Source organism: Dermacentor albipictus, chromosome 1 (genome assembly GCF_038994185.2).
Source record: "Dermacentor albipictus isolate Rhodes 1998 colony chromosome 1, USDA_Dalb.pri_finalv2, whole genome shotgun sequence".
NCBI classification, from domain to species: Eukaryota; Metazoa; Arthropoda; class Arachnida; order Ixodida; family Ixodidae; genus Dermacentor; species Dermacentor albipictus.
Genome location: NC_091821.1, coordinates 394,122,898 through 394,141,114, shown reverse-complemented (window position 1 = coordinate 394,141,114; position 18,217 = coordinate 394,122,898). Strand labels below are relative to the sequence as shown.

The 18,217-nt window shown below is 45.1% G+C and overlaps 1 protein-coding gene across 1 annotated transcript in view; it reads left to right on the top strand.

Moving 5' to 3' along the window:
- Nucleotides 1-1,045: 1,045 nt before the first annotated feature.
- Nucleotides 1,046-18,217, top strand: part of LOC135914670 (amine oxidase [flavin-containing] B-like) — a 54,118-nt gene continuing 36,946 nt past the window's right edge. The window contains exons 1-2 of the mRNA XM_065447609.1: nt 1,046-1,478; nt 8,678-8,772. Of these exons, the coding sequence (XP_065303681.1) occupies nt 1,286-1,478; nt 8,678-8,772 (288 nt within the window). The 5' untranslated portion in view covers nt 1,046-1,285. The remainder of the gene's footprint in view (nt 1,479-8,677; nt 8,773-18,217) is intronic.

Here is an 18,217-nt window from a genome sequence, read left to right as displayed (position 1 = left end):
ATATCCGGCAAACGCTTAGACTGTGTGGTAAGCGAAATACCGCCAAGCCCGTAGATTGCAATACTAATGCGTAGTTTACGCCATTTCCGCCTGTTGCGGCTGCACTTACACAGGGCAGACGGGACGCTGCCTCAGTGAACGTTTACGTGAGCATGCGCACTGTGTCAAGATTAAGACTGGTAACAATCTAGCTGTTCATTGTGCAAAGTGTGGCTGTTCACCCCACCTAAAAGACACAGGTGTGCCGGGAAAATACAGCTATGAGATCTTTGAGACCTTTTCAATTTGTGAGTTATATGAACCACTTGCGTAAGTGCCCCTTCTATAGCTGTTTGCGATAAGGAACTTAAGTTCGTCAGAAGTTAATCAGTTTGTATTGTGTCCATATTGTGTATTTTACATTTGTATAGCCTTATGTTTGTGACGCATGCGCAGCAGGAGTTGATTAACGATGGCTCGCCTACCCTTTCTTCCTTTCTTTCTTTCAACCCGTTGCGAATAGTATATGTTTGTGGGAGCTTCAATGAAGATGTTGCTGGCATTCAGCGCTATAGTCCTGTGCTCTTCCTTGTGCGTTTTTTTTTTGCGCTGTTTAAAATGAATGACCCGTACCAACTAGCTCGCACCCAAACCCCTCGGAGTCAGGCGCTCGTGGCATTACAAAGATATAATGTTTAAATTACCGAGACTATTGGCCTTAGCCTTACTATACAGCCTTCACCCCTAATGTCTGTCTCTCCCTCCTTAATTAGTCGGTGATGTGAAAACACGTTCGCGAAAAAAAAAAGAGGAACACCTGGCCGTAGATTCGTTTCCTTTCATTTCTCACTGCTTACACTACGACGACGACGGACCGGCATTCGCATGCAAGCGCCGATTGCGAAAGCACGCTTCTTTCTGAAATTAACAGACTCGACGATGACATAAACTACAGAGTCCGCGCACGTTCAAATTGCCCGCCATCTGCGTCGACGGTGCCAAGTATGCGCACGGTGATTACGCCGTCTCTCCCATGTCACTGTACATACCTACACCGCATGCGGGGGAGGGGAAAGAGGGAGGGGCACTAGGCACAGCAGCGCTGGCTTAGCGCTGCACGCGGCTAGCAGCACCAGCGGGTCTCGACGGGAAGTTCTGGCGATCGATTTCTTCTCTCTCCCTCTGCTCGTATATCGCTTGACGCGCCGCGCCCCTTCGACAACGCGTACGCACATACCACGCCGCCAGTTGAGTGCGACCCATACGCGACAACGCGCTCTCCGTCCGTTTGTCGCCGCGTTACATTATGAGCTTCCAAAGCGGCTCATCGGGATCGCCCGAGGTGGCGGCAGCCTCACTGCAGCAACCGTCGCCGTCCTTACAACGCAGAGGTCGTCGCCGGTTCCCGGACGGCATGGACCAGTCAGCAGGGCCCGGAGGCAACGGCAGTCCAGCTGTCAAGAAGACCACGGTGCTTGTCATCGGAGCGGGTCTCAGCGGTAAGAAACGCGGAGGGAGGGGAGAGGAATAAGGCGGGAGGCCGTTTAACGGCGTGAAATGCACTAACTGTTATAAGGTATATACTTGTGTAGATTGTATAATTAAAGTATTGGCCCGCTTAGAAGTTTGTACGCTAAAAGCATATCATAGTGGTAGAACAAGTAATGTGATTGGAGCCAACGCTTCTAGAAGGGGTCTTGCTTTCGTCTTGATGAAAACAAGGGGGACCTGTCGAAACGCTCGCTCTAGTGAGCTACTTTGTGCGACCTCTGTTATGACTTCACCTCTAGCTTTTTTTTTTGTACCTTGGTTTTGTACGGCATAGCATAGTATGCACTCTACAGTCCCAATAGAGAAGGACAAAAACAAAAGAAACGAATCTTATCTGTGTGCAATACTTCCAGAAACACTCACTTATTTATTTATACAAGATTTCAGGAAACAATAATAATATACTCCTAAAAAATTGCTACTCGAACACAGCGCGAGAAGCGAATCTGTGCCAGCTATATGGAATTGGCGAAATTTTACGCGTTATGGACATTTTACGATGCGAGATCTTACAGCGGGACTATCCCGCTTTCTTTTGTGAGCCTCTTCGTTGTACTAAGCGGACTGCTAGTTTAGCAACGAAGTATTGACCGATTAGCATTTACCGCAGTTTCCTGTTGTGAAGGGCGAAAGAGCCGTCTTCTTGTCCTTGGCGCTCAGCTTTTCTGCCCCGAGCTATTCATTGTTACCTCATATGCTACATTGACCAATTTGCCATGCCTATGCGTTGATGCTTCATACAACCGGTTATCCGCAGAGAGTGACGCTGCCTCGCAAAAATAACGTACACTCGCATAAGCGTGATACGTTTCAACTCGAGGTATACATGCATGATGCTGGTGTCATAAGCGAGAGTCTTTGAAGACGGCTCAGACAGCTGTATTTTTTTTTCTTTTCTCTTGTTTTTAAGGAATATAGAATTTTTAAATATCACATGTGCCAGGTAGCACCATTCTGGTCCTTGAGGAAATTATTCAAAGAGGCGGGCATAACCTTCGCGACAATTCGAAATACACAATCGACTATTTAAAAAAAAGTTCACCAATTAAGTTTTATTTACTACATGACACATATTGCAATTTACGAATTGTAGCAATGAGTATCCGTTTGTAACAAATTTTCAGCATGACCCCAGTTTCGAGATACTCATTCTCAAAGTGTGCGACAATGTGCACAGGCGTATTTCCTTGTCCCCTTGCCTTTCTGTTTCCATTTTGCCATAAGTGGCTAAAGGCTTTATGGTATGAAATTGTCCAATTTATTTTTGTGCTTCAATGTGTGAAATGACGTTTTTTTTCAAAAAAGTAAATGGAACAGCGAATTTTTACCGCAAGTTTAATTCCGCATATCTCGAAACACCTGCCATCCTCAAAGTTCGTTCCAAGTGCATATGATTTAAAAACTCACCGGCAACAATTTGTAGATTGCAATATGTACCGTAAAGGAATTAGTTTTACACTTAATTAGTGCGTTTTTGTAAATAATCTATTACGCATATCTATTTAGTAATGTCAGCATCCCCATGTAATTCACTTCAGAGACTAGAATTATGTTACCTGTCACAGGCAATGTTTCAAATAGCCCCCATGTAAAAAAAAGCTGCTGTAGAGCGACAGACTATATGAACATTGATCCATAAGCACGTATTGAGGTAGTAAAACAAAATTACCCTGGAAGTCAATGAAGAGTCATGGGTAACGAATTTTGACGTATCTTTAAAAAATATTGTTAATTCAACACTGCCATGGTGCAGACCAGAATACATCCTTATTCATCTGCTCGTCTGATATTATATATATACATGTGCCCTTGAAATGTGCAATGCACGTACAAATGTTCAAAATACGTTGCACAGTTTTATAAGACAGCGGGCCCAGTCAGGCATTGTCATTTTTTGCCCTCCTCCAAAGTGTGTAAATTGCTACACTTTAATAAATTTCAATTCCACATGATATTCGGTCTGTCGCAAACGTATGTCAGTTCGCTATACCAAAAGAGCTCGCTATCAGAGGACACACATGTGTATTTTCATCAAACCCACATACTCTGCTGGAACGCATTCCCACGTGGGCAATTACGACAGTGCAGAAAAAGTGGTAAATCTTTAACCGCATTCCAATTTCAAATGATATTCGGTCTGCCGCAAACGTATGTCAGGTCTCCAATCCAAAACAGCTCGCTATCAAAGAACACGCATAAATATCCTTATCGAGCTCGCATACTGCGCTGGAAAACGTTTCCACGAGGGCAATTACGACAGTGCAAAAAAAGTGGTAAATTTCTAATTATTGTAACCGCGAATTTTTTCGGTGCTCGCCCTCGCGTCAATAAACACTACGCATTATCACAGCGGATTTTTAAAGCACGCAATTTTTTTTCTTGTTTATTGGCAGTTACCAGCAAACAAGGCATAGGACCATGTACAATGCCTTGCATTGAGGAAAACATTATACAGTAAAAGACATGCTTCGTTAAATAGTCGGGTCATCTGCATACTTAGACATTTAGATACGCATGACGCAATATAATTTACAAACATATTTTTTATAAACAAGCGAACATATTAAAAAGGATCGGAGACAAAAAGGAGCTATCTGGTACTGCAGCTCTCAAAGGTAACTTGCGGTTGAATCCTAACTGGTTGTCCAGGGCTACCACTTTTGAGCGGCCATTAAAATAAATTGTAACTGGTCCCTAAAGTTCTCCAAGTAAAATGTCCCGGCTCGCTGTGTCAGATGCTTTAGATGCACCTAGAAGAATGTACAGAGCATGAGCATATACGTTGTGTTCGAAAGCTGCATTCAATTCATACGACAATTTTTCGACAAGGACATCTCTGTCCCGTCCCGCGACAAAGCTGAACTGACGTTTTGAAATAAATTTTTTTTTTCTAAGAATGATTTCATGCAGCCTGTAATATATTTTTTTAAATTTCATTTGACACATGTTGCGCAAAACAAAATAGGTCAACAACTGTTAACGCTATCTCGATCCTTCCCTCCCAACTTTAAATAGTATTTTAATAATCGCAGATTTTTTTTGACAATGTTTAGGTTTTTAAATACGCCTCAAGTACGACAAGAATAATTCCGGTTAGGCCATTAAAAAAATGCTGCAGCAATATTTGCTGCGGCGCGGTTTTCCATCTGAAACCAGGAACGGTTCCACTAAACGCCAGTCGCTAACATCGGGAATGATGCGGAAGCTGATTTGGGTTTCTTAGTTTTAAAGCGGCCCCATGGCACCGATGAAATTCCTCCAGAAACGCGTATGAAATGCTGACTGCAAATATCAGCTGTATGCATATGCGCGCAGGGTCACTCAAAGGGGCGTCGGCGAGTCTTGAATCGCCACTATATTTTTCCCGCGAAGGTAGGTTATCAATGATCATCTGCTAGCTGGCTTTCCAGAGGATATAACCGAGGCTGATGTTGGAAATAACGAAATCTTGCCGATCGGATAATGGCGACAACCTTACACCTCGCGATTCTGTAGCTATATACCGCGAAGCTCAGCGCTATATATTTGTAGAGCCCCCGTATGACTTTATTTCTGTTTGAGCAATTGCTTTCGCGGTTTCCGAGGAAAGTCAGCGGATTTGATTGACTGATTGATTGACTGATTTACGTATCTGTTAACGAAAATATCGTTCTTGCCATTGTCAGAACAGTTTTTCTTTCCGGTTGTCTAACTATCGACCTAAACATATGGTATATATAGAGCAGTATATATATATGTTGACCGGTCCCGAAGGCAGTGCTTTCTAACAATGTGAGAGTAACCTTGTTCACGGCGCTCTTCAATTAAAACAAGAAAGAAAGAAAAAAGATGGTGTGAAAGCTGTCAGGTATACAAGTGCAGATGTTCAAGCACGTCCCCTACATTGTTCTTTTTTTTTTTCATTTGGCGTCGTGATCTTAACCTGCATTATTCGTATTGTCGTGCAGCTCCGACGTAAGTAGAACCTCGTTGATACGTTTCTGAAGGGATCACGGAAAAGAAAAGCGCATCCGAAAATAGTGGCGGCAGCACTACAGATAATGCGAAAAGCTACTCTAACACGATACTTTATTTCAACTACAGTAGACAGCGAACAAACAATTGAAAACCCGCTAAATAACGAGCTCAGAGTAGACTGAATTGATCACAGGCTCTCGATCAAGAACGTGCTTTACTTTCCAAAATTTCATGCTTCCGACATGGCGAAAATATCCATCGCACAAGTAAACGTGTCGAGCGAGTTCAAATTGCAGCCCTGCTCCCACGAAAATCGCTGCCGCACGTTTCGGTTTCCAATTCGGCGAACTCCGGTGTTAAGCAACGAGAGCGCACTCGTTCCTCTCTCAGCTGCCCGAGATTTCGCAAACACGCAGCACCCGCGCCAGATACGCCCTAATTTCCACCTCCCTGCCTTCCCTCCCCTTGCTTTCTCTTCTCTCTCTTCCGCCGGAGTTTTGTAGGCTTCCTGCCCGCACAGCGTGTACTGTGCTGAGCGATTGAAACGCGATATTCGGAGCGCATGGCTGCAGGCGCTTTTGGCGCCACCGGTGGGCGCTGGGGAATCCGAGCTGATGCACTGTGGCAGACGATTAAAGCGACGGCCTTTGTCAAAGATTATGACCTGATGACTGAATTTTGCCCCCCAGCGATCACCAAGCTCTAACCGGTGGCGCTAAAAGCGCTGGCAGCGATGCGCTACGAGAATCGCGTTTCAATCGCTGAGCACTGTATACGTAAAGACAACAACGCTTGCGCCAGCTTACACGAGGCCTCCAATTTGTTCGGCGCGTATGTGCCGGTGATCCAATGAGGTTTTGATAACTGTGCCATATGTGCTGTGTTTAGCAATGGTCATTGGAGGCATCCACTGTTCAGCTTAGAGAGAGAGAGAGAGAGAAGAAGAAGAAGAAGAAAGGGGTAAGACGGGGAGGTTAAACTGAAAGGAAAATCCGACTTGGTTCCTTACACTGGCGAAAGGGGCAAGAGGGGGCTAACGAGACAGGAAAGCAGAGAGAACGGGAGCACAGACACACGATCGTAGCCAGTCACTATCACTGCAGACTATGACAGCACTACGAACATAGCCCTCAGCTGCGGTGGCTTGCGAGGTTAGTATTCTAAAATGATTTCCTCTGACCAAGGTCTTTGATCAAAACACGCTATCGCGACTGCGAGTGATAGTGCCTGTAAGTTGTAGCGAGGGTAGTTACACAGAACGTATTAGAGGCTTCTCGCTACCACAGCCATAGGCAGAAGGTTTTCATTCCTCAGTGGGGGGGGTCAGCTTTCTGAACTCCATATATATAACTTTCAATAACAGTTGCACTTCAAGAAACTTGAAGAATTGTTCGCTGAAGGGAATGCCTTATATGAGTATTTACAAGACCTCATAGTATAGCAGACAGTCCAATTTCACAGCATGCGAGTCCTCTCGGACCACCAAGAATCTGGCGTCTATAACCTCGCGGTTTTTCATGCCATATACCCCGAAAGATACCCCAGTGCGGACTGCCCTGCCTGTAGACTAAGGGCAACATTGGACCATGTGTTGTGGGGGTGTGAAGCCATCGGCTCCTCCTTCAGCGAGGATAGGTGGGCTGCGCTTTTGGGCAGCCCCGAACTCAGCGACCAAACCCTGGCCGTCCAGAGTGCCCGCGACCGGGCCGTCAAGCTCGGCTTGGCGGTCCCTACGTGGGACTAGCCGGGTGGCGCGGGGTGTCCCCTGCTTCTTCTCTGGACCAAAATAAAGTTACTTCACTCACTCACTCACTCTGGCGTCTATCGGTGGCGTAATCTTCCTTCGTCGAATTGTCTTTAACTTCGCTATCACCAATACTACTACGCCATTTCGGCGAATCTGCAACCTATATGCTTCTTTTTCTTTACTGTGAGTCCGATATCGCTGCTGTGCGTGACTGCTGTTGATTCTGATTTCGAGTGAGTCCGGCTTGGCCTCATTTCGCTTACTGAGTGAATTATATATATTTATGACATCTGCATGGAAGTGGCGATGTTTCCATTCCTACTAAATGTTGCAAATTATTAGAAGAGTTTTTTTTTTCATGAGTCATCAGCATTGCGTGGCACCATGCTTGTTAATTTAGTTAGTTAGCGAATGTTTACAAGTTTATGCGACTGATAAAAGCAATATCCATATTATACATAAATGTCTAATAATTTGCTATCGCAATCGATGCTTCGCCTTTTGGGCGAAAGTGCGACTTTCCTTTTGGCAACAACTTCATAACTATCAGGCTTACAACTAGGGATGATTGACGTCATTCCGCAGGGCCTCATATATCTGTTTGTATTATCCGAAGTTGGATAAAATATGATCACATGCAGAGTTACGGATTATCGCATGAACAGATTCGTAAAGCGCTCGTGTTCGACATCATTTACGACCACAAAAGTGTGTGCGAACAAATTTATTTGCTACATACAGTCGCGTTCTCACCGATACGGGGCGTTGGGTGCCATTTTTTTTAACCACGCTCGTCAACGTACACAAGCGAGAAAAAGTTTATGGGCTACTGGGTGCCACAGAAAATCTTAATTTCTCCGCAGTCAAGACGCGCAGCTTGAAACTGTCGAGAGCTTGCAGCGCCTAAAACAACACTAAGCTCTTGATGCTTGCGGTTCTAATATTAAGGCTGCAAAATGAAATTATGGGCAGAATTCACGAAATCTTTCATTCGTATGCGAGAACCGGGCGTCTATGGTCGATTATCTTCGCTGATAACACGTTATATGGCGATCGGCTGGAGCATGTTCTTGCGAACCGCTTAACGTAAGAACATGCATCGAGCATAAGGGCCCAGTTTTTACGGATACATTTCAAATATTTCTCTTTCTCCTTGTTCGCCGCAGATTATCGTGCAGGATCCTGCGCCTTCAGAAGTGTGTATCTAAATTGAGCTCGATTGCTGGCGATTCGAGGCCGTTGCCTAGCAAGGGGAAATAATCGTAAATGTGGAACGATTATCAGTTAACTCGCGCGCCACGTTTGTTTTCTTCAGACTCGTCTTCCATATTTACTCGTTTCATTTGTATTGAAATCGTTCACCGACCGTTCTCAATTTACGCGTTTCGCGGGTGAATTCTGATGCGACGTTTCTCCATACTCATGGGCTCCCATGATCAACAGGGCTGTCGGCTGCCAAGCTGCTGTCCGAACGCGGCGTTGACGTCACTGTCCTCGAAGCACGACAGAGGGTCGGAGGCCGCCTGTTCACTGTGAAGGTGGGTTCTTTGTTCACTGCATGTGTACTATCGAGAAGTGCGATTTCAAAGATATAAATATATGTGTACTTGATATCATTGCACGCATGCTATGCGTCCGGCGAGCCTTTTCAGGACACCGCGTCGTAATTACAGCGTGGGAGTTTGAAGGGGCGCTAAATACACACTAAGTCAGTTTGCACCGATGAAGTGTTGGTTCAAAACTCCACTTCGGTCAATTTCGCGGTAATATCTTGATTTATGGAAAATCATATCTGAAGAAAAAGAAATCTGGCAGAACCCATCTCAGGATTAATGACGACGTTAATGCGATTAGCATTGAAGCAATGTAGCCACACGCCGTACTGCTCCCGCAGATATGTCTTACGCGTACGTGTGAGGCGTGTATGCAGGCGGGTTCCTTGCTCGCGCTTCCCGCTGAAGACACAGCGCCATCTAGCACCACCGCCGCGAAGTCCGCGCGCCCATGTGTGAATGTACATTCAGATAAGATTATGCGAATGTATATGACGCGGGTTCGATTCCGCGCGGCACCGGAAAAATATTTATTTTTTTTTTCTTGTCAATGAAGAGCGGCACATGTCCAGTGACTCAGTCACCCATGTTGACCCGATGGTTGATTTCGAGCCCTGTTCCCTCAGCACAGCAGCCCGAAGCTGTAACCATTAGACCACGGACTACCCAGTAACCTAACTTGGCGGGAAAACGGTTAGGTAGGAAGCCAGATAGCCCCCTGAAAGAGCGTGAAGTTCCCAAAGAATTCTAATCGCATTAATAAATCAATTTGTGAAGTGTCAGAGTCATTTGAAGACAGAAGGACGAAGGATGACATGATGGACTAGCTGGTGGTTGTTTAAAGGAAGCAATGAACGACAATCTCATGGGCATCATTAAGGAGTGCGCAATAGAAGTCGGTGGTAACGCCGTTAGACAGGAAACCAGTAAGCTATCGCAGGAGACGAAAGATCTGATCGAGAAACGCCAATGTATGAAAGCCTCTAACCCTACAGCTAGAATAGAACTGGCAGAACTTTCTAAGTTAATCAACAAGCGTAAGACAGCGGACAACAGGAACTATAATATGAATAGAATTGAACAGGCTCTCAGGAACGCAGGAAGCCTAAAAACAGTGAAGAAGAAACTAGGAATAGGCAAGAATCAGATGTGTGCGTTAAGAGACAAAGCCGGCAATATCGTTACTAATATGGATGAGATAGTTCAAGTGGCTGAGGAGTTCTATAAAGATTTATACAGTACCAGTGGCACCCACGGCGATAGTGGAAGAGAGGATAGCCTAGAGGAATTCGAAATCCCACAGGTAACGCCAGAAGAAGTAAAGAAAGCCTTAGGAGCTATGAAAAGGGGGAAGGCAGCTGGGGACGATCAGGTAACAGCAGATTTGTTGAGGGATGGTGGTCAGATTGTTCTAGAGAAACTGGCCACCCTGTATACGCAATGCCTGATAACCTCGAGCGTACCGGAATCTTGGAAGAACGCTAACATAATCCTAGTCCATAAGAAAGGGGATGCCAAAGACTTGAAAAATAGACCGATCAGCTTACTGTCCGTTGCCTACAAAGTATTTACTAAGGTCATCGCAAATAGAATCAGGAACACCTTAGACTTCTGTCAACCAAAGGACCAGGCAGGATTTCGTAAAGGCTACTCATCAATAGACCATATTCACACTATAAATCAAGCGATAGAGAAATGTGCAGAATATAACCAACCCTTATATATAGCTTTCATTGATTACGAAAAAGCGTTTGATTCAGTCGAAACCTCAGCAGTCATGGAGGCATTACGGAATCAGGGTGTAGATGAGCCATATGTAAAAATACTGGAAGATATCTATAGCGGCTCCACAGCCACCGTAGTCCTCCACAAAGAAAGCAACAAAATCCATATAAAGAAAGGTGTCAGACAGGGAGATACGATCTCTCCAATGCTATTCACAGCATGTTTACAGGAGGTATTCAGAGGCCTGGAGTGGGAAGAATTGGGGATAAAGTTGATGGAGAATACCTTAGCAACTTGCGATTCGCTGATGATATTGCCTTGCTTAGTAACTCAGGAGACCAATTGCAATGCATGCTCACTGACCTGGAGAGGCAAAGTAGAAGGGTGGGTCTGAAAATTAATCTGCAGAAAACTAAAGTAATGCTTAACAGTCTCGGAAGAGAACAGCAGTTTACGATAGGTAGCGAAGCACTGGAAGTGGTAAGGGAATACATCTACTTAGGGCAGGTAGTGACCACGGATCCGGATCATAAGACTGAAATAACCAGAAGAATAAGAATCGGCTGGGGTGCGTTTGGCAGGCATTCTCAAATCATGAACAGCAGGTTGTCACTATCCCTCAAAAGGAAAGTGTATAACAGCTGTGTGTTACCAGTACTCACATATGGGTCAGAAACCTGGAGGCTTACGAAAAGGGTTCTGCTGAAATTGAGGACGACGCAACGAGCTATGGAAAGAAGAATGATAGGTGTAACGTTAAGGGATAAGAAAAGAGCAGATTGGGTGAGGCAACAAACGCGGGTAAACGACATCTTAGTTGAAATCAAGAAAAAGAAATGGGCATGGGCCGGACATGTAATGAGGAGGGAAGATAACCGATGGTCACTAAGGGTTACGGACTGGATTCCAAGGGAAGGGAAGCGTAGCAGGGGGCGGCAGAAAGTTAGGTGGGCGGATGACATTAAGACGTTTGCAGGGACAACATGGCCACAATTAGTACATGAATGGGGTAGTTGGAGAAGTATGGGAGATGCCTTTGCTCTGCAGTGGGCGTAACTAGGCTGATGATGATCATGATGATGATGATGATGATGATGATGATGATGAAAAGAAACAGACATTATTTGTGCTGTAATAATAATTACCGTTCTATCCAAGTTACAGTTCTATTACCAAGACTATCTGCACAGTGTGCAGCATCAGAGTTCTACCAACTACAATGATTACTGCCCCATACAGCTGGTTTTGGCAAATAAAAAGGAAAGCTGTAGAAAGAAGGTGGTTTGGTAGTTACAGCTTAAAGACCTCTACCACCCAACCCCGTAACTTTCAGCCAGCTTCAACGTCCCTAACCCACCGGGTTGGGCCTATATCAAATTTACCACCATATCTGCACAAATTCAAAATAAAACTACTTGTCTCACCTTCTCACTGCGACACTCGCTCGATTTCCCCCATTTCCGCAGCCGCAGTCAGGTACTGCACATTAGTGACGCCATTCTGAAGTGACGGGTGCAAGTTTCCTTTAGAACCGGGATAGACCATGCGACACAGTCGGCAAATATTTCCACCGCACGATCCAGTTTCTGCCGCGACATTCCAGTAATCAGCTCCAGGACTGCCTGCGATCGCTATGCCGGGCTAACGCCTCCGCGTCGCCGTTAACAGCTGCCAGGGAATTTCAACCATAATGGGCTCCTCTCGATTGTCGTAGCTTTCAGTTATTCGTTGCCGAGAGCTCCGCGGAAGCCATACTGAGTGCCAGATATCGTGCTTACCACGAGGCAAGGACTTCTGTAGCAGGAGGTCTTTACACCTGCTTTCAAAAGGTGAAGCGCCAACAGAGACAACACACTAAGAAAGAACGATGACAGGACCTTGTCTCGTCAGTGTTCTTATAGCGTGGTGTCTCTGTCGGCGCTTTATCTTTTGAAAACAATGAACCAACTAGCCCCACAAAGTGTTGTACTGCTATTCACACCTGCGCTACCAGGTAGACAACCCAGATGCGCACACGAGTCAGGAAGCGACCATAGAGAGTTCTAGATTAGGGGACGTAAGCAGTAAGGGCCACGGTACTGCACATTCGCAGATTCCTAGGTCTGGGTCTTCGCACGCGCACTTCAATGGCACCTAGTTCTTGCGTACGCAAGCCGCTTGCGTCCCCTAATCTAAAACTCTCTACTGGGAAAATACAAGCTAGGCGGCAGTTAAAAGAAACGGTGCAGAAGGAATACGGGGCAGCTTAACCCTTTCGTAGAACAAGCTCGCGCGTACGTGCTACGGGGGACCTGTCAGCTCAGTGGAACATGTTTGAATGTACGCAGCCTTACAGCCTGCTTGTACACGTGTTGAACCAGTTAAGGAATTTTGCCTGTAGCGGTCAGGTACGTTGATCTTGTTCTCTAGCTGAAAGGATTTGATTCTCCTTCTTTATAAGTATTTGAGACAATGAATAGAAGATACTATGAAATGTATTCAAGCTACAGCAAAAATACTCCTCTCTTAAATTATTTCCAAGATACTCACGTACTCTGAAAGATAATGCAGATAGAGTAACTTGGGAGCAGACTACTTGTAGGATACGTACAGGTCTGAGTTAGACATAACTTAGAGTTAGACATAACTTTGCGGATCGAGGTCGCGCGGGAACTTCAAGGTTGCGTCACCAGCCGCTTTTCGATTTTGCGTTAATCTCCGGCATATGAATTAGCCGCCGTTATCCTTAAATGTCGTCAATTTGGTATTGCACTATTGTAACATTCAGTACGTTAAAGAAGTAATAGTAAACGGTGGGTAGGCAAAGGGGTTCTTCGACGGCAATTCTGTAAACTGTACGTGCCATGAAAGCTTACGACGCGTGCTTTCTTTGCTTTTTTATTTCTGATATTTCTTTTGGTTTTTCCGCATTTTCCTCATCAGCTGGTGAACAGGACGTCAAACCGGGCGCAAACGCGATTAGCCTCCACCCTTTCCTTCTCTTGTTCTCCGGGCAAGAAAATACAAGTGCGCGTGCACTTACTTCTACGTGCTTGAGGACGCAAAACTGCTCACCTTTACATCGAAGGATATCGTCCGCGTGGTGATGGAGGCTTGCCCACGGCGACCTCAGAAAAACGTCCAGTGGCTTGCTTTTGAACTACGTTGACCTAATGTGTTATTGTTCACGTCACACACACTGAAATAAAACGAAACAGAGCAAAGTCAGAATCAAAGGAACCAATTGCTATCGTAGTAAATTTTGATGAGCTTGTGTCTCATCTTTGAACTGGGGTGTAAAGACGGACGCAGGATGCAAGTATTTCTCGTCTAATACTGTCATTATTCACTGGCATAGCCAGAATTGGGTTTTTGTTGTTGTTGTTGTTGTTGTTGTTGTTGTTGTTGTTGTTTGTTGCTTAAAGAGAGGGGGGGCGCACTTCACCGCGAACGGGGTGGGGGTGAGAGGGAAGGGGTTGGGCAGCCAGTCATTGTTGAGTGACGTGGCCAGAATTTTTTTATTTTCTTTAAGATGTGGGGGGGGGGGGGGAGGGCAGGCAGTAGCCTGCTACACAGAAATGTCTGGAGTGCACGTATCCAATATGCCCCCTCCCCCTTGGCTACGACCCTGGGCGCAATATCTGGACGGTTAGTCTGTGCGTACCGTAATGGATCCTAGCTTTGAGGGTTAATTCAATTAGGCAAAGTCTAAGAGCATATTTTATTTATTGGATACTGTGAGCCTTAGCAGGTCCTTACAGCAGTGAACAAAAAGTACATGGGTATAATTGTCAACAGAATATAAGAAACCCACATAAAGTCTTTTTCATAATATTTGTGTCCTCGAAGTACTGAAAATCTACCCGTCTCTGTCTAAACACTTCAAGATAAGTTCTGCACGTGAATAAATATTGTATTAGAGGTATTGCGTGTTTTTTAAACTGCGATTTAGTGTCTTCAAGAAAGATAAAGTTGCGAATTGATCGATTGGCCCGTTCTTGACGCCTCAATAAAGATGTAATGTTTGTCTTGGGCGCTTTGCCCCATACCAGAAGGCAGCAGCTGAGCCTGGAGTGAATCAATGCATGCATAGTAAAGTTTTTCAGCTATTTCGAAAAAATACGTTCAGCCATTTTTTGAAAAGAAATCTTTAAAATCTAAATTGGTCGGTAGTTAATGAAGTTATTTATTGCTCTACTTTCATACACAACTGTGACTCTGGCGATTTTTATTAGCTCAGGAAGTTCCCCAGTACATAAAATGAGGTCGCAGATGTGCGCTACTGGCCTATACATAACATGTGTTATGCTTTCGATAGGTTTTGCTTTTGTCTCGTCCAAAACGCATACGCAGTTGCTTCCTAACGCCTGCATTAATTTCCGCACCTCGGCTGCGCACGTGGGGGACAAAAGCCTCCTCATGATGACAAATTAGGAAATATATATGCCCAAGAATTAGAACTAGTGACGCAATTACATGCCGCGGGCTCAGCGAGTAACCGTTAAATTTTCTCGCAAGCGGCTTTCTCGCATAGTTCACATTTTGAGCCACCATTGACTTAGAAAAAAGATCGCTCGGTGCAAGTGATTAGTTCAGCAACAATTGCCAGGTGAATTAAGGGTCTTTCTTCGCATTAGACATTTTGTTATGAAAGTGCTTACGCTTCACTTTTCTGAGTTCCAATTTTTTTTTTTATTGATATGATATAAGGAGATGTTGATGCACAATTTAAGGCGCCGGCTACCGCTTAGTTCTTGAATGGGTCTAGCCTACAGCACGCAGGGTTCAAGATTACATACCAAGTAACCTTTTCATACAAGCGCCAGAAATTGCCAAGCAACGTTTTCTCAGTAACACCATGACGTAAGAAATACATGGTACGTACAATATACAAGTTAAATGACCTCACAGTTCTGCAGAATAAAGTCTCAAAAATACAAATGATACGCATAATAATACAGTGTCTAGTCAGCGGGTGGTACATATATTATGTGAATGCATTATCACATATAGTCGCAACAGAACAGTCAGCTTAACATACTCCACAAACGTATACATGCAGCGGCATTGAAATGAATGGAACATTAAAAGCGTTAATAATGGTCAGGTCAACAATGCCGCTGTCTCCCAGAAAGGTTTTTGAATTTGTTTTTCTTTTCTTCTACAACAACAAAAACAACAAAAATCTCAATAATAACAATAATCTTTATTGGATGTATTCACGTAACTGTTACATATTCAGCCCGCATAGGCAACATTGCCTATGTGCGAGGCTGGTACTAGTACGCGTACACAATGGATTAACAAAACACTAAAGATAATTAAAATAGAAAAGTCATGAGCCATTTTACTCTGTGAAGGTGGATGGCCAGCGAAGCAGTTCAGCACAGAGGTAACACAGAATTTTGAACAAATAAGGTACGAACTCATTTACTGTCTTGATCGGTGGTCATCATGACGATAGGTACGCACGCACATTGATTGTCATTCGCGTGGACGATGGGAACCACCGCCCCGAGGAGCCGGAGGAAGTTGGACACGCGTGACGTTTCGAAGGGATCGACCGCCCCCGCGCAACCACGGGAGAGCGGAAGGAGAGGAAACTATAAAGATAGATAGGCAAGGCGCTTGGAACGCCGACAAAGAGAGGGCGGTGCGAACGGAGACACCGCTGACGCGGGTTGGATTTTTGGGCTAAGATCCGATCGTGTGCATGAAATTGAGTGTGGTCGAAATTGGAATGTAGAAAATAATGAAGAAAAGAGAACACACTTAATTTCCCCTGATGCTTTCCTTGGCATCATTGTCTGTGGGCTTTATGTGTTCATGGTTAATAAAATCGAGTCCCTTGGTTACCCTTATATATATATATATATATATATATATATATAGTCATATCGTGAGAAGCCAACAAACACTGACACCAAGGACAACATAGGGGAAATTACTTGTGCGAAATGGAATGAAGAGACGATAAATATTCATGGAAATTAAAGTGGATGAAAAAACAACTTGCCGCAGGTGGGAACCGAACCCACAACCTTCGCATTTCGCGTGCGATGCTCTACCTATTGAGCTAGCGCCGCGCTGTTTCCCCATCGGCTTTCTTGGGTATTTATGTGTACTAGTAGAACCCTGGGAGTGTTAGCCAGCGCCACCACTCACAGACCTTGGCGGCGTACGTGGAACGTCCTTAATGCCTCAGGCGTCACGAGAACGTGATCTTTTTGGGTGAAGGCAACTGGTCAATGAACCCACATATGCTACCTGAAGGCATAAATGTTGCCGGATTCGAGACCCTCGTTATGAAATAAACGAGAAGAAAGGGGTTAACCGAGGGGCCCGATTTTTGTTAGTCATTTATATATATATATATATATATATATATATATATATATATATATATATATATATATATATACACACACACACACACACACACACACACACACACACACGCATCCTCTGCATTACGAGCGTTATGAGCCATTGCATTTTTTTGCTTGCTTAGGGGGTACAAGCCATTGCTGATGATAATTTTGTTCACGCAGAACAAGAATGCACGGGAGCCTAGCCATAAACAGCTTCGCTGTAAAAAAAAAAATTTCGGCAGACCTTTCTCTTGCTTTTGCTTCGAGTTGACAAATTCGACTTCTCTCTGCCATCTGCTAGCCGCCTGGTTAGCTCAGAAGGAAGAAGAAGAAGACGGCGTTCCGAACGGTCGCTTTTTTCATGTTCTCCGCTCCAAAGGATTTATCGGCCCCTGGCCGAGGTGCTGCTCAGGCATCAGCCAGCAGCAATGACTACCGTGTTGTGATACCTCGTCTTCCTACCGGTAAGCTGGTTGTGGACTCCGTTTTCCTGCATGCTGACTTAGGTGGTCGACCGTACAGAGCCCAAGACTTCAGAGACGCCCTTCGGAACGTTATTGACCTGAAGGAAATAAGTTCCATCGGTCAATTTCAGATGTCACACGTGTGGATGGTGACGTGCAAATCATCAATTACTAAATCAAAGCTAATCACGTGCGGAGAATTATCCGTAAAAGGTAGACGCTGCCTCGTTATTGACCCGAGCCCACAGAAGTGAAAATGAAGCTGTTATGGCTTCCTGAGCGTTTGGCAGACGATTACGTTCGAGATGCGCTCCAGGCTTACGGGAAAGTGAAGTCCATATCAGCAGAAAGCTGGAGAGTATCGGAAATGGAGCAAATGCGTACCCTAAATCGTGACGTGGTGTTGACTCTTGCCGATGGAGTCGGCGTGGGCGATGTTCCACATCTGCTACACGTTTGTGGAGTGCAGAGCCTTGTATTGATTCCAGGCCGGCCCCCACTTTGTCTCCGCTGTAACAAGGTTGGGCACATTCGTCGAAACTGCAGAACCCCACGTTGTGAAGCCTGCCGACGCTTTGGCCACACAGATGAAGAATGTGTTGTGACATACGCCGACAAGTTACGACACAGGACAAGGCCTCCAGAAGAAAGCTTGCAGGAACACATAATGGATGTTACTGAGGTTCTCGACGCAACGGGAGACGTTCCCTCTTCCGCGGATACCAGCTGTGCCAGTAAAGCCCCTCTACATGTGAAAGACAATGACATCGCAGAACCGCCCATGGAAAAGGAAAGTAGCGAAGAGAAAGAAGTGCCCGCTACCACGCAGCCAGTTTCCGCCCAGCCAGCGAATGAGACAGCCGCTGATGACTCATCTGCTACACCGAAGCA